General features: G+C 34.9%; 1 protein-coding gene across 1 annotated transcript; it reads left to right on the top strand.

Moving 5' to 3' along the window:
* Positions 1 to 5,260: 5,260 nt before the first annotated feature.
* On the top strand, positions 5,261 to 16,508 carry LOC111044772 (the record flags this gene model as incomplete). The annotated part of the gene is given in 5 exon segments (XM_039435867.1): positions 5,261 to 5,276; positions 7,462 to 7,587; positions 10,014 to 10,128; positions 13,780 to 13,895; positions 16,214 to 16,508. Coding segments are annotated over 5 exon segments (459 nt in total), but the record flags the coding sequence as incomplete, so codon positions are not given.
* Positions 16,509 to 25,182: the final 8,674 nt, after the last annotated feature.

Genomic DNA, 25,182 nt, shown 5'->3' with positions numbered 1-25,182 from the left:
TAAAAACTATCAGAAACCTTCGTAAAAACAGCGTCAAGTGGAGAGTACAGCAATTCAAAACAAAACCGCCAGCAGACCCTACCGTCTCGATCGTTGATTGGTCTGCAAGCAGAGCGTTGCTAGGTTACGCAATTAAACAAAAGTTACCGGTGTTCCAAAAGCAGCTGATCGCTGAGTCGCAAAATACAAAGTCCGAAACACAATGTTATCTAATCAACAAGTCGCTTACTGAGTCTTTACGATGGCAATAACAACTTCAATACAGTACTGTGCTTGTACACACTATTTTCTCAGCTTAGAGTTTTAGTTTCTCAATACAGTGAACTCGCAAAACTAACCTGTACAGAAATAGGCAAATCTCCCGAAACACACTGTGATAAAAACACTTGGAAATCCAGGTAACTTACTGCTTCAACTCACTTCTAACAACTATTACTCGATTTCCTCGGGATCGTTGATGGTTATGTGATGACGCACCGCTGCGGAATTGATGCTGTGTAGTCTGCGTTCCCTCGACATGTTAGATTCTGAAAAACGAAAGAATAACGATCAGGATGACATAGAATTAGAGTTTCATGTATGTTTTTAAATCAGTTGTGAATCGGCATTGGTAGAAGAAGGCTGTGTGAAAATGATATCTCAAGATCACATAATGTTGCATGAAAGATTAAGATTATTATCTTTTGATAAAAGATGGACGAAATCTTCTCCGCATTTGTCCGCGGAAAACATGGCAAAAGAGGGATTTATATTCTCATCTGTGCCAGACATTGTGCGATGTGTATTTTGTTCAATTTGTTTGGGAAAATGGGAAGAAAGTGACATACCAGCAATAGAACATGCAAGGTACAGCCCGAACTGTAGAAGGAAATATAATATAACAATTGAAGAGGAGAATTTCGATAATAATATTCTACGCCAATATGAAGGAAGATATTTAACTTTTAATCGTGTAGAAGATTCATCCGTTCAAGGAGAGTATTTTGAAAAGCATCATCTACATTGTGACTATCGTAAATCATTATCCGATAAAGCAGAGTATTTTGCGAGAAATGGTTATTCCTCACATAAAAATCCATTTTATCTGCAATGTGTCTATTACAAATATATGATCGAAAATCCATTTGAAAAAGTAATGCATTTATCGTTTTGTTCATATGAAGAGTGTGAGAAAGAAGAGCGAGGAGAGGATTTTCCGGATATACCGTAAAGATGAGCTAAAATCGCATGCATGCAGTATGTTGTAGAAGGTTTTTTATCCTCCGAGCACAAAAATTGTCCTCCGAGGACAAAAACTGTCCTCCGATGACAAAAATCCTCCCCTTCGAGGACAAAAATTGTCCTCTGATGACAAAAATCCTCCCCTCCGAGGACAAAAACTGTCCTCAGAGGACAAATATCATCCTCCGAGAACAATTTTCCTCTCCTCCACAGAGGATAAAATCAAAGTAAAATGTACTTACATGTGTTGGGTGATGCTGCGTGAATCTCCTTGACTGTAGATGTACAGGTGGCTATGCTTCCTTTTCGATTGTGAGCTAGCCTCTCAGGTGTAGATACCGGCTATGCTTCCTTTCAGATTGCTCCTTAACCTCTCAGGTGTGTTGCCTCAACGAGAGCTCAACTGGTTATGAGGTCGGAAGCCGTGTTGAGAGGTGAGAAAATGCTGTGAAAACAATGAAATATTTAATAACTGATAATATTAGAAATCAATCGAGAGGCGAGAATGCTATTCAAAAAATGTTTGAGTGAGCCCTATGTTGAGAAGCGAGAAAATGCTGTGAAAACAATGAAATATTTAATAACTGATAATATTAGAAATCAATAAGCATCATGAGAGGCTATTCAAAATATGTTTAAGTGAGTTGACATGGAGGAGATTTTTTTTTCAGCTTCTAGCAGGTGTGGGCAGACACCGTCCCATGCAGAGTTCTAGACGAGATTTTTTTTTTCGTCTTCTAACACATGTACAAGGTTGCTATTCGAAAATATAGAATGATTGAGTGACTTTTTTTTGTGATAGGAGAGAGAATACTTACAAATCTGAATGTTGCCGATAACGATGTGGGAGCAAGTGTTGTAGGGGAGAAATTTGAATTTTTTTCGCCTTGTAGCACACTTCGCTCTCACTCGCACGAGCCTGGAACAGAGAGAGAAACGTATGGTATATAAACAGAAGTGATGAGAGGAAAATTGTCATTTACATCTGAGTCTACTTTGAGTGCACTTCACGATGAGTTCTCCATCAACATCTTCTCCATCATACGTGCTGCCAGATAGCCCACCAGCACACCAGCACCTGCTCAACTACTGGCAGCGGAAAGCTGCCATCGCTGCTGCTGAGTCGTCCGCTGCTGCTGCACCCGCTCCACTCAACGTGGAACCACCATCGCCGGGCGGCGAGATTGTGCTGGGGGACAGCCCTATTCAACGCTTGGCTCCAGCTGCTACCTGGGCACCGCAGCGAGTGGTGCTAACTACTCTACCGAACAACAGGCAGAAGCAGGGGAAGCGGAAGTTGATGTTTGAGGCGGAGGCTGAAGTTAGCGGGGATGAGGACGAGTCAATCTTCTCACAAACAAAGGTTAGTTTCAACAAATATTATTAACTTGTGTGTGCACAGATTTTTTTAACAATCAATCATGGAGAAAAATCTGTGCACATACAAGTCTTTGATTATTATTATTTGATACCAATATTATTTGAAATGATTAGAAATTGATGGGAAGGAAATATTATTTGAAGCGATTAGAAATTGAATTATGAGATATTATTGATTAAAGTAATCGATCATGCAACAATTATTTGTTATCAATATTATTTGAAATGATTAGAAATTGATGGCAAGGAAATATTATTTAAAGTGATTATAAATTGAATTATGAGATATTATTGATTAAAGTAATCGAACATGCATAAATTATTTGCTACCAATATTATTTGAACTGATTAGAAATTGATGGCAAGGAAATATTATTTGAAGTGATTAGAAATTGAATTATGAGATATTATTGATTAAAGTAATCGATCATGCAACAATTATTTGTTAATGATTTGATTGTATGGTATGAGATGTTGTGATATTGCTACACAGACACACACACACACACACACACACACACACAATATCAAAGTCTTATTCTTTCAATTATTTGTTAGCAATATCATTTGAAGTGATTAGAAATTGATGCTAAGGAAATATTATTTGAAGTGATTAGAAATTGAATTATGAGATATTATTGATTAAAGTAATCGATCATGCAACAATTATTTGTTATCAATATTATTCGAACTGATTAGAAATTGATGCCAAGGAAATATTATTTAAAGTGATTAGAAATTGAATTATGAGATATTATCGATTAAAGTAATCGATCATGCAACAATTATTTGTTATCAATATTATTTAAATTCATCTATAATTTAGCTGTATTGTAAGCTATTGTATATAAGTGTATAAGCCAGTATATATTGTAATCTACATAAATAAAGTACTCAATCAATCATTCGACAAAGCCGGTGGTACTATGCTTTTCTAGGTCCACAACGATGACAATTATGTTTTTGACGGTGTAGAAATATAATTAATTGATGCGAAGAATCGGCATCGCTATTCTTCTATCTTTATCCACTGCCATTATAACGTGGACCACACTATAGGGGTACGCGACTAGGTGCTGCCCTGACAATAGTGAGGTCCACATTATAATGGCAGTGTACGATTGACAATACTGTTGCTGTCCTTTTCTGTCATACAACAAAACAGATAGCGCTATCTCTCTCTCGCTTTGCAATGTTGTCTGCCAGAATATTTTATATTTACTTTTGACAGTGACTGTACAAAGCTGAATAAACCATATTATTAGCCGCCATTTTTTTTTCTTCATTCTATCAAAATACTTGAGTACACAAGTAGTATAATTGATTCAAAATGTATTTTTGAAACAATAAAATAATTTTTAAACATTACCTCATGAGATACACAAATTAAAATACCTGAAATGACATTTTAAAAGTTGATAACTAACCATCCTAGACTTCATTCATGCTTCAGTTAGCCTACATGTATAGGTTATACTTACTCGTACCGGTATAAATAATATTGAAAAGTTATTTCAGAATTAATCCATTGAACTTTTTGTGTAGTTGAGAAGTTGATATTGTGGTAATTATTCATATTGAATGAAAAAGACTAAGTAATTGTCAAAAAACCACTGATTTATTGATAATTAGAAAGACCGATAAAGTTTATGTGTAATAACCGAAACCGGTCTTTCTAATTATCAATAAATCAGTGGTTTTTTGACAATTTCTTAGTCTTTTTCATTCAATAATCCATTGAAATTACTTATTTTTAAATAGAATTTCTATTTTCATATTAATTTTGAAGGAAATTGGAATAGTATAGGTACCTACCAAATAACTCAATTTCTGTTGCTTTGAAATTCAGATTGTTGTATCACAGCTTTTTAAATTAGCCGCCATTTCGGGTTTGTATAAAGATAAAAATCTGATCTCAGTCATGAAAGCCAATTTTTGAATCAAATTATGAAAAAATATATTTTCTTGATCAATTTGACATAAAATTGATTATTTTATCAAGGGAATGATAATTATTATTAGATTAAATTTAATGGGATGAATTGAGTAACAGCTGTGTACAGTCAGTGGCAAAATGGAGAGACTTGGCAACGTTTTCTCCTATCTTTCTTCTCTGACATTATAGCGTGGACCTCACTATAGTTGTCCCCTTTTAAAACCGGTTTTTAGGGGACAAGTAGACGTGAGCCATACCCGTCTAGTTGTAACTTTTCTGAGGAGGTGCCAACTTAGTCGGGGGGACACTCTGACGCGAGGGTGCGAGGTGTCAGGTTGTCGTTCACGGTCGGGACTATAGTGAGGTCCACGTTATAATGGCAGTGGATGAAGATAGAAGAATAGCGATGCCGATTCTCTGCATTGATTAATTATACTTCTACACTGCCAAAAACATAATTGGCATCGTTGTGGAGCTAGAAATTGATCGTACCACCTGTATTGTTGGATGATAGACAAGGATAGCGAAACCAAAGTTGATCAAATACTGTCATTATAACGTGGACCTCAATATAGCCTATTCTCTCCATGGTATATGTGTGTTGATTCGCTAAAAACACTGAACGTTGCAATTTCAAACAATTGAGTAATTCCTATTATATTACAATAAAATCAAAATAGAATATATTCTTGAATAAAATGATTGTATTGTTGTCTTTTTCAGGTCCAAGAGGCAATCTGTAAGTTGAATTCACTCTAAATTAACTACTAGAATATAATATGTAATAAATTACTTAAACGTATATGGTAGGTTTATGTTAAGAGTATGATTTTAGGAGAGTAATGTCTTACAGAAACAATAGTGTAAATTGTTTAAATTTCATTAATGGTACATTCGATTTCATTAAAAAATCACCAAATCATATGGTCGAAATTAAAAAAGGAACATCTGTTACTATATTGCTTTCTACCTGAAAAACATAGTTTTCAAACTTCGTTTTCCTGATGCAATGTTTAGGCCTACACGTGGCATGGATTAAAAATTTTTGAGACAAAGTGCTAAATAAACGTCTACAGTTTCATCAATGCTGTATCGGCAATATGAAAATGCATGCAGTTGATATGTCTTTGAATGAAGGTTTTGTTATTTACGTAAAGAAATTATATTCTTCCATTTTTATTTAATTTAAATTTCAAAATTATTCGAGCCCTGATAGAATGACTGACTCACTGTACAGTCAGTCGGAAACTTTAATATTGGAATGAGGGGTATTTTGGCAAGCTGATCAAAAAAATAAGGTCATTTGCACGTTTTTGTTATATCTTCAAATGAAAAATGAGTTCTGTGGGTTGTCAAAACTCCCTCTTAAAGGGAAACTATTCAACTTATCCTATCTCTTAGTAAAATAACAATGATCATCCATCCATTTATCATCTTCTATACTATAATAAAGGAAAGAACTGGATTATGAACGTAGCCTATACAGGTGTAAAGTATAGGGAAATTATGATTGACGCATTATCACGTCAGAACTACTGAACTGATTAACTTGAAATTTTGCATAAAGATTATTGCTCAACCGAGGGTGGTTATAGACCAATTTTGAATTCTTCAAGATTTGGTTACATCAAGTTTTCAGTTTGTCAAGTTTTGATTATTTGTCATGCTTCCAGTTTGTATGGAAGCAGCAGAAGATTGATTTCTCTTACAAGGGAAATTGGAAAATAGGTGTGATTGGGGATCCTTTTCGAATGATAAAAACAGGTTTTACGTCACACCCAAATTTTTTCCGCCATTTTGAATCCAACTTCTTTTTTTAATTGAAAAGTGGTCATACTGATTCACTTGAAATGCAGCATATAAATTCGTAATCAACCGAGGATTCTTAGAGGCCTATTTTGAATTCTTCTAGATTTCAACACGTCAAGTTCTAAGAAAGATCCTTCCAAAGCATGGGTTACCTGCTAATGGTTTATAATTCTGGATTAGAGTATATCATAATATTCAAAGTAAATAATTATTTTACAGTTTTAAGTTATTAGTGAGTGTTATTTTGTTATCCGATTTGGTTTGTGAACAATCTCAATTAGAACTTTTCTGTTTTCAAATATTTGGACTGAAAATTGTACCTGAATCCAAGTGCATGAAACATAACCTACTTTTTGGACCATTTATAGTGTATAAATCAAAATTCGGAAGAAACCGTTTTGGGCTGTGCTTCCCCAATCATTTAATCGGTTAGTCCTTCCCCAATCATTATTATCTACTTTGGTAGAGAGTTAGTGGGGAGGATATTTTTAATATTGTTTCCGAAGAATGGACATTGATATGTCCAAAGCTCCGCCAATTTATGTAGATGCATAACAATATCGTTATTATATTACAAATTGCTTTTTCATATCATATACAGTTCAATAATTATTTTCTTAGTCTCTATTATGTAAATTCATCTATAATTTTGCTGTATTGAGAGCTATTGTATATAAGTGTATAAGCCAGTATATATTGTAATCTACATAAATAAAGCACTCAATCAATCAATCATTCTGAAGGATTGTGTTCTGTTTATCAACAGATAAATAACGAGTGAAGCTCGGTGACTCGATATTATTTTCTTCATAATAAGAGACCACACATGAGTCTTATACATAATGTCTACAGTAGGGATGGGTATCGATACATCGATGTTTAGAAACATCGATGTTTACTGTTCGATGTTTTTCACTTATCGATGTTCAGGAGAAAAAACATCGATGTTTCGTCTTTCGATACCCATCCCTAGTCTACAGCTTTCACGAATGGATTCTGCCAACTTTCCTCTCTTATTACCCGTATTTGCACTCATGAATTGCCTGCGAATCAATTTGAATTTGACATTTTCATTAATTTTTTAATTTTCATTAATTTTCAAATTTTGTACTCAGGGGACGCGCACGATGCTGCCAGACTGGATGAAGATGGAGATCACGAGCATATCGAATACGAAGAGTTTTCTAAATTCATGAGAACATTCTATGAAAAAAGGACGAATCCGCAGCAAGAAGATAAGGGTGAGTACATCCCAACATTTCCACATCAATGGAAAAATCTGGTGTGGCGCACTCATACAACTTTCCTTGCCGGAATGAAAATTGATCACCTGACGCTAGTGTTCCCGCGTATCTAAAGTCTAGTATTCTAAGCTGGTGACAGGACTATAACGCTGGAGACACACGAGGTCTGCTATCTCTTCATAGTAAATGATTTGATAGAATCAACAGTTGCAATTGGATAATCACATTTTATCGAATTTCAAACTTATTTTCAATTTTAGGTGGAAATTTTACTGGACATTAATTGTAGAGATTTTCATGCTCAATCTTTTCCACTCAAATTTTTTTGTTTAAATTGTATCTGAAGCCTGATAATTGGGAATCTAAAATCAAACTTTGCATAAATGGGTCGGAGCTCCTGAAATTTTTACAGATATGAGACTTGTGGCAGTTGATATAGATTATCAATGACTATTTTAGGTATGAATTTAATTAGAATCATTGTAGCCGTTTTCGAGAAAATCGCGAAAACCCTTGTTTTTGACAACATTTTCGCCATCTTGAATTGCATTTGATTGAAATTGTTCGTGTCGGATACTTATATTGTAAGGACCTTAAGTTCCAAATTTCAAGTCATTCCGTTTATTGGGAGACGAGATATCGTGTACATGATTAAAATTTAACCGGTTTTTGTGCAACTGGGCCTTTGTGAGGGAAATTTTTCCATCCCTCGGGGAATTAATCTCAATTTACTGTGATTAGATAGAACATTTCTGTATGAATCATCTATATATATAAAAGCGAAATGGCACTCACTCACTCACTCGCAAAACTAAAAATCTACCGCACCAAAAACGTTCAAATTTGGTAGGTATGTTCAGTTGGCCCTCTAGAGGCGCACTAAGATATCTTTTGGCAATATTTTAACTCTAAGGGTGGTTTTAAGGGTTTAAAGTTCGTCTTTTAGCATGTATATTCTTCTTATTCTCTTAATTATAATTGAAAAATGTCCATACCATATGTTAATATAGAACTATAATCTAGAGAGAGTACCTCTTCGAAACAGTTGTCAACTGGTAACTAAATTAATAATTTTGTCAGGTTGGCATTAAGTTGAGTTGACTTTGTTAGGTAGGCACCAAGTTGAAGATTGAAATGCATTTATCGCAGAAAAATTGATTGGGCACTGCTACTTCAATCAGAGCTATTCCTGGAAATAATATATTACTAGCCGTCAGGCTCGCTTCGCTCGCCATATCCGTTCAGCCAGACGTTTAGTCTGGACCCCGACTGGATCGTCCTAGCATATGATAAAAGTGCTCAAATGAAAAATGCAGCCGAGCGAAGCGAGCCTGCTGATCTCATTCTTGGACGATCCAGTCGGGGGTCCAGGGAGCGGAGCCCCCTGGCTAGACGGATATGGCGAGCGAAGCGAGCCTGACGGCTAGTGCTATTATAATTTAAACTTTCGTTATAAATTTTTCATGCTTTTGTACTCCAGAACGAAGCTCGGTCCCCGATATTAAAGCTGCGATTAGACAAAATTTATTTGAAAAATGTTAATAACTCAATCCTTTTAGATTATATTAGATTGAACATAACTTATCATACACATGATGGACATATGTGTTTGTCAACTTCCGTTCAATCTAATAGAATCTATCAGGATTAAGTTATAACCATTTTGCTAATAACTTTGGTGTAAACCCAGCTCAAAGATACATACCTTTTTAATGTCTTTGATTGAAACTATAGACCTTATACAAATACAGTAATAGACTGGCTTCTCCACACATCTGTGTAAACACTTGTCAGCTGATTTATGATGAAATATTTTATAGTCTGATTTTTACTCTAATATTGGCGTATAAAGGAGGCTCCTTTTTCCTTTTATACTAGTAGTTCTGTGAACGGTAGACCTCACGCAGTATTCTCATCCACAAGTACCTGATTGAAACTATAGACCTTATGGAAATACAGCGATAGACTGGCTTCTCCACACATCTGTGTAATCACTTGTCAGCTGATTTATGATGAATAATTCTATAGTCTGATTTTTACTCTAATATTGGCGTATGAAGGAGGCTCCTTCATCCTTTTATATTATCCTTGAAATGCAAAATTTCCAAAAACCTTGTATATACGTCGACGCGCAATTAAAAAGGAACATACCTGTCGAATTTCATGACAATCTATTACCGCGTTTCGCCGTAAATGCGCAACATATAAACATTAAGAGAAATGCCAAACCGTCGACTTGAATCTTAGACATCACCTCGTTCGGTCAATAATTTTCTATAGTAAATATTCTATATAATATAATGTTTTTATAATTTTCACCAACTCTGTATGATTCTATGTTTCCAGTAATAGAAATATTCCAATATTATGAAGTTTTATTAAATGAATATGGATATTCACTTTGAAGTTTTAACTTTTTTCAGTGCACCTCTCAGATTCTCATATACGCGCTCTCTTCCGAATCTATGACAAGGACCACAACAACAAATTGAGCAAGAAAGAGGCACTTGTCGGACTTCTTCAGCACCAGGAATTCTTGTGAGTTAAATTAATTTACCTTTTCCTACAGTTACGTTGAAAAGTGGCTATTGCTGTACTGATTACAGAACGCAAAGAATCACTTTTCCGCTCTAGTGCGGGAAAAATTTTTCTGCACTCCAGATTTGCAACATGGCAACACAAAATAGTTAGTAGGTTATATGGAGCAACAGTGCAGCAAAATCAAAATGAAGTTGGTAACAGTGACTGCTGTGGCTGCTATAGTGAGCAGAGGTGCAACCAAGCACAACGCGCTTATTATTAGTATTGGATATTATAACCAAGGACAACATTTTTATTCAATTTGACAATAAATTAAGGTTTTTATCAATAATAAAATTACACAGAAAAACATTTGATGCATTTCAGGCAATTTTACCCATAATTACCCACTTTTCATATTCAATGGTAACTATAGGAAAAACTTGATGTGAAATACGTGCGCAAAGTTCCTCTGCTGCACTCAAGAAACCATTCCGCCCTCGCCTACGGCTCGGGCGTAAACGTTTCTTTCGGTGCAGCAAACTGTCACTTTGCGCACTAGTTGCACAAAAAACTATTGCTCTTTTCCGCCATATATTTCTATGTGGTCGGCAGAATTCTTCATTGATTCATACAATGTGTCCATGATAGGGAGAGAAAAAATCTGGTGTGGCGCACTCACACAACTTTCCTTGCCGTTATGAAAATCGATCACCTGACGCTAGTGTTCACGCGCATCTCAAGTCTACTATTCAAAGATCCAAGCCAGCTGGTGACAGGACAATAACGCTGGAGACACACGAAGTCTGCTATCTCTTCGTAGTGAATGATTTAATAGAATCAACTTCAACACTTGCCAACAGTTTGCAATTGAATAATTACATTTTCTCGAATTTAGAGCTTATTTTCAATTCCTGCTGAAAATGTTACTGAACATTAATTATTGTAGAGATTTTCATGCTCAAGTCCCAAAATCCATTGAGAAGTTGCCGAATTGCTTGATCAAGAGATTCAATTGATTGATGATAAAGTTCAATAATTGCGCCTTGAACATAGAGAATTTGATCTTCATTATGTGCAATATTCCACAAAATGTTTGGAAACAAAAGTCGTGTTGCCAATACATATATAGAAATGATACCTATTCATAAATCATTCGTAAACAGTACAGTGGGAATAATTTCACCATTGAAAATATTAATTTGCCCCCATGCAAAGCTTATGGTAGTAATATTGGAATACTGTGTACGTAGTACAGTATCCTTTCCTGCTCAAATCAAACCTGTACTGTAGGCTACAGAAGAGTCACGACATGTCAATTGGAAAATTTTCTCATTTTCAATTGATATCTTCTCATTTACATTTGACGATTTCTCATATCCAATTCACTATTCTCAATCACATGTGATGACTTCCCAAATACAATTGACTACACCTTTTCCAATTTTATTTGAGAAAGTATCAAGTTAATTTGAGAATAGTCACTTGTAATTGAGAGAATGTCAGATGTGGATGAGAATAGTAAATTGTATTCGCGAAATCATCACATTTAATTGATAATAGTGAATTGTATTTGAGAAATCGTCAAATGTAATTGAGAAATATATCAATTGAAAATGAGAAAATTTTCCAATTGACATGTCGTGACTCTTCTGTAGCCTACAGTACAGGTTTGATTGTATGTACGTTAATAAATAAATTGAAATTAAATTGATTTGAGCAGCAAAGGATACTGTACCACATACACATACACAATATTCCAATAACTAACATAGTCTCCGCATGGGGGAAAATTAATATTCTCAATGGTGAAAGTATTTCCCCTCTACTGTTTACGAATAATTATGAGTATCATTTCTATGTATATATTGGCAACACGACTTTTGTTTCCAAACATTTTGTGGAGTATTGCACTTAATGAAGATCAAATTCTCTATGTTCAAGGCGCAATTATTGAACTTTATCATCAATCAATTGAATCTCTTGATCAAGCATTTCGGTAACTCTTCAATGGATTTTGGGACTTGAAGATAATTTTTTATTCGAAAACTAAACGTTTTATTGGAATATTAAATATATTATCATAATGTGATTAATAATATTATAATAATAATAATATTATTATTTTTCATGAGTACAGTTATGAAAAAATCTGGTGTGTCGCACTCACACAACTTTCCTTGCCGTTATGAAAATTGATCACCTGACGCTACGGTAGTGTTCCCGCGCATCTCAAGTCTACTATTCAAAGATTAGAACCAGCTGGTGACAGGGTAATAACGCTGGAGACACACGAGGTCTGCTATCTCTTCATAGTGAATCATTTAATAGAATCAACAGTTGCCAATAGTTTGCAATTATTGGATAATCACATTTTCTCGATTTTCGAGTTTATTTTTAATTTTAGGTGGAAATGTTACTGAACATTAATTGTAGAGATTCTCATGCTCAATCTATTCCACTCGAAATTTTAGCCGCCAACTTGAATCGCATTTGATCGAAATTGTTCGTGTCGGATCCTTATATTGTAAGGACCTTACGTTCCAAATTTCAAGTCATTCCGTTAATTGGGAGATGAGATATCGTGTACACAGACGCACATACAATCATATACACACACACACACACACACACACACACACACACACCACACACACACACACACACACACACACACACACACACACACACACACATAAAGACTAATACCCAAAAACAACTTTTTTGGACTCAGGGGACCTTGAAACGTATAGAAATTTAGAAATTGGGGTACCTTATTTTTTTTCGGAAAGCAATACTTTCCTTACCTATGGTAATAGGACAAGGAAAGTAAAATATAAGTACTGGAAGTAGCCTACTGGTTTTTTAAAATCATTTCCCAATTACAACTGACAACTTCTAGATTTCAAATCGTATGTTCTCAAATTGAATTGATACTTTCTCAAATAAAATTCACTATTCTCAATTATTATTACAAGTGATGACTTCTCAAATACAATTGACTATTCTCATTTACATCTGACATTCTCTCAAATACAATTCACTATTCTCAATTATTACAAGTGATGACTTCTCAAATACAATTATTGACTATTCTCATCTACATCTGACATTCTCTCAATTACAAGTGACTCTTCTCAAATACAATTGATACTTTCTCAAATCAACTCGATACTTCCTCAAATTAACTTTATACTTCCTCAAATTAACTTGATACTTTCTCAAATCAACTCGATACTCCCTCAAATTAACTTGATACTTTCTCAAATTAACTTGATTCTTTCTCAAATCAACTTGATACATTCTCAAATTAACTTGATACTTTCTCAAATTAACTTGATACTTTCTCAAATCAACTTGATACTTTCTCAAATTAACTTGATACTTTCTCAAATCACTTGATACTTTCTCAAATCAACTTGATACTTTCTCAAATTAACTTGATACTTTCTCAAATTAACTTGATACTTTCTCAAATCAACTCGATACTTCCTCAAATCAACTCGATACTTCCTCAAATTAACTCGATACTTCCTCAAATTAACTTGATACTTTCTCAAATTAACTTGATACTTTCTCAAATAAAATTGGAAAAGTTGTAGTGATTCCTTGAATTCTGAATACTATTGCATGGTAACCATGGCTTCAATGGAACAATTTTTTTCACAGTTTCTTTGACATCGACTTCAATGGAATTCTGAGTAAGCCCGAGCTGCTGAATATGCATGACTCACCTCATAAGGCAGGTGAAAAATACGCTCTCTCTCAGAACATTGACTTCCTTGGTAAGCAAATAATTGGAATACTCACTCTTAACTTACTGCCAAAATCGTTGTCCGTCTGTTTGTATGTTCTACAATAACTTTAGAAAGAATTGATCAACCAGCTTCAAATTTTGAACACGTATTCTTCGAACCTTTTTTCAGTTCAGGTTCGTTGAACAACAAAATTGACTCACTCCTTCATCCTTTTTCAGGATACAACAAATAACATTGAAAGTACACAAGACAAAAAATTGTTTTGATTTATAATTTGTCAGCTGAAGAATTCATTGCATGCGATTACTACAGTTTTTTAATTCATTCATTCATAACATCAGCTGACTTTTTGTGTAGTTGAGAAGTTGATATTGTGGTAGTTATTCATATTGAATGAAAAAGACTAAGAAATTGTCAAAAAACCACTGATTTATTGATAATTAGAAAGACCGGTTTCGGTTATTACACCATTGCTATGCTTCTGCTGCTCTTGTATTTAGTTTTAGTTTATCAGAGATTGACAATGGTGTAATAACCGAAACCGGTCTTTCTAATTATCAATAAATCAGTGGTTTTTTGACAATTTCTTAGTCTTTTTCATTCAACATCAGCTGAAGCTATTTGGAAGCTATCACGCAGACAGTCATTCATTCGCTGACATATGATTTCAGCTGGTTAATATACTAGTAGTTCTGTGAACAGTAGACATCGCGCTCAGTAAGTTACATTGACCTGTTGTTATGTTTTCTCAAAAATTAATAAATAATTTATCAATTTAAAATGTCTAGAAAAATCCTAAATAAACATGGAGCTTTCTGTCCTATCGTACCGTGACGTGTCGTCCCGGAATGTGAGTGTGAGCGCTGTTATCAGGTCTGGCTGCAACTGTCTACAACGTTGATGGAAAGATACATTTTTAAGATGTTCGATGTTTTTGAACGGGTAGTATTATAGGCCACTAAACAGCTGATTCATGATGAATAATTCTATAGTCTGATTTTTCACTCTAATATTGGTGTATGAAGGAAGCTCCTTTTCCCTTTTATATTATCCTTGAAATGCAAAATTTCCAAAAACCCTGTATATACGTCGATGCGCAATTTAGAAAGGAACATACCTGTCAAATTTCATGAAAATCTATCACCGCGTTTCGCCATAAACATTTAAACATTAAAACATTTAAACATTCAAACAATTAAACATTAAGAGAAATGCCAAACCGTCGACTTGAATCTTAGACCTCTCTTCGCTCGGTCAATAAATTGTAGCAAATGGAGTCTATATCTTCAATGCCTTTTTACTCAAAATTGGGTAGAAGCCAATCTTTTGCACACCAATCCAGAAGGATATATGAGAGAATATTCTTCAAACTTCATTTTAAGCGCAAAGTCACCTTGGAGATCAATGAGGGTTTCTTTTTCTATCATGTTGAGGGAGCACTCATTGATTGAGAATTTTAATTTGACAATACGGTTGATATAAATATTTTATGAGTAAATATTAGCATAGAGAAACGATAGCATAAGTAGATATCCCATGGTATAGGGCGTTTATGTCGTAACTTTTACTGTTATCCCAAGTCGATTACTGTCGATTATTGTTGATTTTTACTGTTTTGACCGGGTAAGAGTGTATAAACGGCACAATATGAGATACTACCAGCGTCATAAAGCTTCACAGGAAAGAGCTACGTGGGCTATCGGCTTAAGATAACAGTAAAAGTTGCGACATAAATTCCCTATACCATGGGATATCTATTTACGCTATTGTTTCTCTATGATATTAGTCACATGTAATTTTGGAAATAAAAAGATTAGAAGTAAATTTAAAACTAAGCTTTGCGCCCCCCCTGAGCATTCATCGCGCCCCCCTTGGGGGTCGCGCCCCACATTTTGAGAACCTCTGCCCTAGAGTTTATTGGTAGGAAGTTCATATACACTGTAGATGATGGATAAGCTAAAGTGCGAGATAAATTACTTTTAACACGGCTCTTTCTCGAAGACGGAGAGGTCCGATGCTCTATCCTCCACTAATCACCCCCACTACCTAGCAGCATTCTCTTTCTTTTGTGTCTGAGTGAGAGAGCTTTGTAACGCAACGCGGCAACACTCCCCTCCATCTATTGCTGGCAATGTTCCAAGTAGTGTACTGGTCAGCAGGTATATTGGTTTGTGTATGTCACAGAGATGTTTTCATCACAAGAACATGAAGCAAAATGACACGGCGCATCCAATTGTGCGCAGGATGTCCGTCTGTGTCTATGCTACAAACTGTGGAGGGAGAAATGGGTTCATGTTAAATGTAATATATCACAGACTTTAATAACTATTTTGTTTGATTTGCAGAGCTGTTCCAGCGCATGCTTTCCCACAACAGACTGAAATTGGGTTGGGAGAACACCATGGGAGTTGTACCAGCAGGCAGCAACTAATGATAACAACACAAAAGGATTTTATCGGAAATTGTCAAACAATAACATGAATGTATATCTCCTTCCTATTATCATTATTTTTATCACATTGAATTCTCTTATCATTTTATTATATTATTGTATGTAATTATTATAATTACTGTTGTTATTTCATTTATTATCTACAGGGTTTTTGGGTTAATAAAGTGTGAGTGTGTTCAAGCATTGAACCAATTGTTTTATTTGCATTCTCTCCTTCTAACTAGTAGTTCTGTGAACAGTAGACCTCACGAAGTATTCTCATCCACAAGTACCTGATTGAAACTATAGACCTTATGGAAATACAGCAATAGACTGGCTTCTCCACACATCTGTGTAATCACTTGTCAGCTGATTTATGATGAATAATTCTATAGTCTGAGTTTTACTCTAATATTGGCGTATGGAGGAGGCTCCTTTTTCCTTTTATACTAGTAGTTCTGTGAACAGTAGACCTCACGCAGTTTCAATTGTTTTTAATGTTAACAAACTCAGATCACGTCTGAATGTGTATTTCATATGATATAATTCATTCAGTTCCCTGATGATATTTCTATCTGATGAAAATTATTTTTTTAGAATCAAAAATATTATAATGTCTCCAGCATTATTTAGTTTATTTGTTTATTTTTATTCACCTATTGAATTAGTTTTTTCGAATGTAAGAATATTGATACTGATGGGCACGCATAATAATACCATGACTGCAAAACAAAATATTGAAACCAAAGACCTTAAAGCTGCGATTAGACCAAATTTATTGAAAAAATGTTAATAACTCAATCCTTTTGGATAATATTGGATTGGACATAGCTTATCATACGCATGATAAGCATATGTGTTTGTCAACTTCCGTTCAATCTAATAGAATCTATAGGGATTAAGTTCTAACCATTTTGTTAATAACTTTGGTGTAAACCCAACTTAAAGATGCATACCTCTTTAATGTCGTTGATTGAAACTATAGACCTTATACAAATACAGTAATGGACTGGCTTCTCCACACATCTGTGTAATCACTTGTCAGCTGATTTATGATGAATAATTCTATAGTCTGATTTTTACTCTAATATTGGCGTATGAAGGAGGCTCCTTTTTCCTTTTATATTATCCTTGAAATGCAAAATTTCCAAAAACCTTGTATATACATCGACGCGCAATTAAAAAAGGAACATACCTGTCAATTTCATGAAAATCTATTACCGCGTTTCGCCGTAAATGCGCAACATATAAATATAAAAACATATAAACATTTAAACATTAAGAGAAATTCCAAACCGTCGACTTGAATCTTAGACCTCACTTCGTTCGGTCAGTTACTGATTCAACATATTTTAAAGCTGCGTTTACACCAAAGTTATTAAATAGTAGTTCTGTGAACAGTAGACCTCGCGGAGTTATAACGACATCCCAAACCATAAGCACATCCACACTGATACAACAACTATTTATTTAATCAGATCATGCTTACACAAGATTTAATTATCATATAACGCTTTCTGGTATTTAGCGCGAGAAAACCAGAAGACATCTAGGCGCCCAGACGAGCTGTTATATCTTCTTTGCATCCTATTTAATAGTGCATAAAAATTGCATTCAATGAGGCATGCAATTTATAGTCTACACAGCTGCTAATTTTTTACCAAGTTACATTGAGATATTGAATTGCATGCGTCATGGCATGCGATTTATATTCAACTCGACAGCTGATGAATAATTCTATAGTCTGATATTTACTCTAATATTGACTTATGAATGAGGCTCCTTTTTCCTTTTATATTATGCTTGAAATGCAAAATTTCCAAAAACCTTGTATATACGTCGACGCGCAATTTAAAAAGGAACATACCTGTCAAATTTCATGAAAATCTATTACCGCGTAATGCCGTAAATGCGCAACATATAAACATTTAAAGACATTAAGAAGAGAAATGCCAAACCGTCGACTTGAATCTTAGACCTCACTTCGCTCGGTCAACAAAATATTTTTGACCAGTTATAGAATAGACACGGCCCATTGTATATTCATACTGAAAGTCGATGAAGCCAACATCTAGTGCCATATCGTGACGTCATCATCGTAGAGAACTCTTCGGTATTGTTTGTTTAGTGTTTACATTGTTTTCCATAGCAAATTGTGTCTATTTCAGCGGGAGTTTACAATTTTCATAAATAATAATTTACTTTCGTCTGAAATAGACACAATTTGAGAGTTTTCTATCCGATGCTGACGTCACGATAGGGTGATATTATGGCAGTAAATGTTGGCTTCAGAGGCTAGACTTCCCAGCGTGTCTATTCTATAACTGGTTTAAGATTTTTGTCATACTTACTCAATTGCAGCTGTTTTCCATGCATTTAATCAAGCCGGTAAACAGCTGTTTGCAGAACAAGCAAACAAGTGATTTTCATTACAGCATACTATACTGTAAAGAGATCATATGTTCTCTTTACAGTCGAGTATGTTTCCTAGTTCTATAATTAATATAATAACTCAAATAATTTAAGAACTCATTTAAGAAGTTTCAAGTTATAAGAACTCATCTGAAATCTTATAATTATTATATAGGTCTTTATTATATTATTTGAGCTCAATGGGTCTGTCTGTTACAAACTAGGTGCTATGAGCTAGATTATGTTTATAAAATGCAGTAACTCGAGCATAAGCAGTTAATGGTTTCTGTTTCTCAGCAATATTATTCTTTCTCAGATAAATATGACAAAAAATATTGTATGTAACTTGTACAGTAACGTATTTACCGCATTCGTATGATAATTCTGCCCTCAACTACGTTTCAGGCAGAAACAATCATACTTATGCGGTAAATTATCGTTACCGGACTTGTGACGTAAAGTACTATTTTCGTCCTCATAGATTCTATTAGATTAAACGGAGCTTGACAAACACATTATGTTCATCATGTGTATGATAAGTTATGTTCAATCTAATAGAATCTATAAGGACGGAAAAATAAACATTCTGTTAATAACTTTGGTATGTATGAACATAAAGACACAATGAACGAAAAGTTGAAATAATCATACTTTTGAGAACGCAATTCCAAATGACACCCATGTAAATTATGAAAATTTTTATTGGATAGTAAGAGAATATATTTTCGCCACACTGCACAGAAAGCAGCTGTTTTCCAGTCCCTACGTAGATCTGAAAGACATTGTTTGCAGACGACTCTCGTCTGACATCAGGACAGGTTTCTTTCCGGCTGAGGCCGGAAAGAGTACCCATTCCAGCCGCTAAATTTCAAGTGTGCTAAAACGGCTGATCAAAAAACGTTTCATTATTTGAGTTTATTAATCAATAATTAAGACATTTATAATAATATCATCTTATTGTCATTTGAAAGAATAAAAAAGTATAAACTCAACCTCCCACATAATTGAACATAATCGTTAAGGTTATTAAGGTTATTACAAATCAGAATAAAAAAAATATATACTTTTATATAAACAATTTCCTGATATTCAGATTACCTCAGATTTGCTAGAGCTATGACCTTCCACTTTTGCTTTCGGAAGTACTTAATAAACAGTTATTCTCATATATATATATATATATATATATATATATATATATATATATATATATATATTTATTTATTTTTCTGTGTAGCGAAAAATAGCGTTCTCACCACGGGCAAAAATGTTTTTCCGGCTCTCAATCTTTTCTAGTCCTCGGCCTACGGCCTTGGACTTGAAAACCGATTTCGAGCCAGAAAAGTCTCATTTTCTTCCCTAGGTGCGAAATATACTATTACACATTCAGAGTGTACCATCCTGACCATACGCATCCATACATCAGTTTTTCTGACTCACAAAATGGACGCCTTTACAGATTGTTTAATTGCAGCTTATTATCTTCGTAAACGAAAGATTAAAATACGTAGATCTATATCGAGTTCACCCGATGGTCACCCAAAGAGCATTTCAATGGAAATTCAGTACCATAATATTTACATCATATTTTAATCGATTGCTATTAGCCAGTTAATATGTCACTTGTTTTGCATTCTCCAAATTGTCTTAGTCATGTAGATTTAGGGTGTTCAGTTCATTGTAATAAAATAGAGAAGGTTAGCAGTATCAGATATCTTGGAGCAATGGTTGATCAGCATTTAAAGTGGGATGTACATTTGTCGCAGCTTACTACACGATCTAGAAAACTTATTTATTTATTTGTGAAATTACGTTCTGTTTTGCCTATGAAAGTCATGAAGATAGTGTATTATGCACTGGCACAGTCATTGCTCCAATATGGTATTGTGGGTTGGGGTGGTGCATATACAAATGTTCTAAAACCAGTAAAAACAATACAAAATTTAATATTAAAAATTATTCTGAAAAAGAATAGAATGTATTCAACAAGATTGGCTTTTTTGGAATTTTCAGTTCTACCGATTAGACAGATATACCTGAAACACATCATATTATATTATAAGAAGCTATCACTTTTTCATTTCATTAATAGAACGGATTGTGCTATTACAAGACGGGAGGAGTCAGGTCTGGTTACTGTTCCTAGATTATTGACTACTGCTGGTCAGCGTAGCTTCATATATTTATCTCCATTATTTTTTAATATTCTTCCAAGTAATTTGAGAGGTTTACTCGCCCAAAAAACGTTGGACTACATTTGAAAAAGTATCTGGTTAGCTCTCATGGCTGGGATAGTGCCGAGAATTTCTGGATTACATTAGTATAGTAATTATTCCAATTGAATAGATTTCATTTTGTACCACATCTTATATCATGTTATACACTGGGCTAGGCAATATCAGGTCATTATTATAATTTATTATAATTTACAAATTTTGTTGCATTCTAACACATATTGTATGTAAATATATTGATCTATTATAGCATCACTGATTTATCTTGTTTATTGAAAGGATTTGATTTTAGTTGTTAATGTATATACTGTAATGTTAATTAATAATAAGTAAGTAGTCAAAGTACGGCTGCTCCTTCCCCAAGCTCGAGCTTGCTCTTTTGGGGAAGTAGTTCCTTATGTTTATTTGTATTTCCTATTGATTCATTTTGTTGTTATATTTCTAAATTGTGAATTATTGTAATGCTTTTTCAAGGAATAAATAAATAAATAAAATAAATAAATATTTATCTCTTTCCTGTATAGGGCTACTTGTAATATAAATATAAAGAAAATAAATAAAAATCCCAGTACCCTTTTTTAAAATATTTTATCACAACATGTTTCGGTCATTTATGCCATTTTCAAGTGAAGTCATGTTGTGATAAAATATTTAAAAAAAAGGGTACTGAGATTTTTATTTATTTTCTTTATATTTATTTACATCATTACTTGAGGATGAAGATAAATTTTTCAACTACTTCTGAATGTCCATCCGAGATTTAGATGAGTTATTTCGAGCTTGTATCACAATTGGGAATACTTGCAGTCACATTATCATATGAAAAATATTGCTATCCTTGGCTGTCATTGGCCGATGGGTTCTCCATCCTTTACTAAATCCATACCATTATTGCCAAATTGTTTGTAGAAAAACATTCAACTATCACTTTAATCTCTGAAATATATTTGAAATGAAATTATCATTCAACAATAATTATTAATATTGGATCAGAAATAGCAGAATGACTTGAATCAAATCTTGGAAGGCGTCGGAAAATGAAACGTGACAACAATGTTCACCTATGAAATCTACGGTCTTTAAGGGCCGGTTTCCCAGCTCGGGATTCAGCCAAGTCCTAGACTTTATACAGCTGGAGTCAGAAAATTGGCTTTCCGAAACGGGGCGTAGCTGCAGTTTTTATGATAATCTTCACAGTTCTATAATTGGATACGTTTTTCCTTGAAGAAATGAAACATTCCTGAATGATTCAAAATAGCTGAAACTTCACACTGTTTTCTCTTCATTCTAAGTTCAATTTTTTAGTTTTTCGAAATTGAGTTTATACATGGATAGCGACTACGCCCCGTTTCGGAAAGCCAATTTTCTGACTCCAGCTGTTTAAAGTCTAGAACTTAGCTAAATCTCTAGCTCGTAAACCGGCCCATAGACATATATAAACATAAGGACATCTACGGATTTGGCCTGTGGCGGCCTGCGGGTTTGGCATGTGTCCTCGAACGACTCGGAGCAAAATCATTACACACTAGTAGCATAGAGAAACAATAGCGTAAGTAGATATCCCATGGTATAGGGCGTTTCTGTCGCAACTTTTACTGTTATCTCAAGCCAATAGTCCACATAGTTCTTTCCCGTGAAGCTTTATGACGCTGGTAGTATATCATAGTCTGCCGTTCATACACTTTTACCCGGTCAAAACAGTGAAAATCGACAATAATCGACAGTAATCGGCTTGAGATAAGAGTAAAAGTTGCGACATAAACGCCCTATACCATAGGATATCTACTTACGCTATTGTTTCTCTATGCTAGTAGTAAGCAACGGGAGCACGGCTTGCCGTACTTTTCCATAACATTCAAGTGCTCACAGAGTTTTTATTTTCGACTATTTTAGATTTCATGCGAACCATTTCAATTATTCGAGGGCGCTGAATCCGAATCTGAAATAAAAATTTTGCTTTTGCAATTTAGATTTTTGGTGACTACATGCGCCCGGCCGGGAGAGCCTACACACTCACGGATTTCATCCGAGCCGAGCCGTGCCAATAGCCCTGGACGGATTTGGCCTGGCTCGACTCGGAAGAAAATCGCCTACACACTCACGGATTTCGCCCGAGCCGAACCAAGACAGGCCAAATCCGCGAGCCAAATCCGTAGGTGTGTAGTAGGCCGTTCAAATGTGAATCTAACTAGGCCTAATACAACAAAGATTATTTGAGTGATTCTCAAGGTTCCCAAATGAGTGTACGCCTTTATAAACTAGTAGTTCTGTGAACAGTAGACCTCACGCAGAAATCTCATCTACAAGTACCTGATTGAAACTATAGACCTTATGGAAATACAGCAATAGACTGGCTTCTCCACACATCTGTGTAATCACTTGTCAGCTGATTTATGATGAATGATTCTATAGTCTGATTGATTTTTACTTTCCTTGCCCTATTACCACAGGTAAGGAAAGTATTGCTTTCCGAAAAAAATTAAGGTACCCAATTTCCAAATTTCTATACGTTTCAAGGTCCCCTGAGTCCAAGAAAGTGGTTTTTGGGTATTGGTCAGTATGTGTGTGTGTGTGTGTGTGTGTGTGGTGTGTGTGTGTGTGTGTGTGTGTGTGTGTTTCTCATCTCCTAATTAACGGAATGACTTGAAATTTGGAATGTAAGGCCCTTACAATATAAGGATCCGACACGAACAATTTCGATCAAATGCAATTCAAGATGGCGGCTAAAATGGCGAAAATGTTGTCGAAAACAGGGTTTTTCGCGATTTTCTTGAAAACGGCTGCAACGATTTCGATTAAAGTTATACCTGCAATAGTCATCGATAAGCTCTATCAAGTCACAAGTCATATATCTGCCACAAGTCACATATCTGTAAAAATTTCAGGAGCTCCGCCCCATCTATGCAAAGTTTGATTTTAGATTCTTAATTATCAGGCTTCAGATACAATTTAAACCAGAAATTCCGAGTGGAAAAGATTCAATAAATTCGAGAAAATGTGATTATCCAATTGCAAGCTGTTGGCAACTGTTGATTCTATTGAATGATTCACTATGAAGAGATAGCACACCTCGTGTGTCTTCAGCGTTATTTCCCTTTCACCAGCTGGCTCAAATCTTTGAATAGTAGACTTGAGATGCACGGGAACACTAGCGTCAGGTGATCAATTTTCATAACGGCAAGGAAAGTTGTGTGAGTGCGCCACACCAGATTATTACTCTAATATTGGCTTATGAAGAAGGCTCCTTTTTCCTTTTATATTATCCTTGAAATGCAAAATTTCCAAAAACCTTGTATATACGTCGACGCGCAATTAAAAAGGAACATACCTGTCAAATTTCATGAAAATCTATTACCGCGTGTCGCCGTGAATACGCAACATATAAACATTTAAACATTCAAACATTAAGAGAATGCCAAACCGTCGACTTGAATCTTAGACCTCACTTCGCTCGGTCAGCAATGAGTGCAATATTATTACAAATAAACGCTGCAGATTATTATCGATAATGTAATTCAAGTTTCGCGAATGCTGGGGAAGGCATCAAGTGTAATAAATGTGCAGGTCTGTTTCACGCGAGTTGTACTAGACTTGGTACAGTAGATAAGTTTAAAAAGATGAATTCTCAAGCAAAGTCAGCCTGGAAATGTGATGAGTGTATTTACGGCCCTGATAATACTAGTATAGACGCTAAGTTGAACAAAATATTGGAATCTATCACTGATCTGCGTACTGAGCTCATTAATCTGTTTGAGCCTAAGATTGCAGCACTTAAAACTGACGTCAATTCTTTAAAAAAGAGCAGTGAGGAAACCAAGTTAAAATTTGAAAAACTCTCTAAAGAACGCGATGAGAAGTATATCAAGTTGGAAACGGCCGTTGCAGAGCTTGAAAAAAGCAATACCCAGCTACGAGATGAGGTTAATTTCCTACAACAGAGGTCTAGGATTGAAAACTTAGAAATTGGGGGTGTACCACGAACTGAAAAGGAGAACATTTATGATATATTAGGGGCTGTTGCTAAGACGATTGGGGTCGCGTTTAGACAGGAGGACATTGCTATAGCTCATAGGGTGCCAAACGCTAAGGGTGGTAGTAATATAATAGTCAAATTTGTTGCAAGAAGAGTAAAGATTTCGTGGCTCGAAGCGGCGAAGAAGAAAAAAGACATTAATTAAAATGATCTTGGCTTAGGGCTTCCTGGATCTTCTGTGTACATCAATGATCATCTGTCTCC

The sequence above is a fragment of the Nilaparvata lugens genome, chromosome 9 (genome assembly GCF_014356525.2).
Source record: "Nilaparvata lugens isolate BPH chromosome 9, ASM1435652v1, whole genome shotgun sequence".
Taxonomy (NCBI): Eukaryota; Metazoa; Arthropoda; class Insecta; order Hemiptera; family Delphacidae; genus Nilaparvata; species Nilaparvata lugens.
The sequence above is the reverse complement of the archived record's forward strand: the minus strand, read 5'-3'. Positions and strand labels throughout refer to the sequence as shown.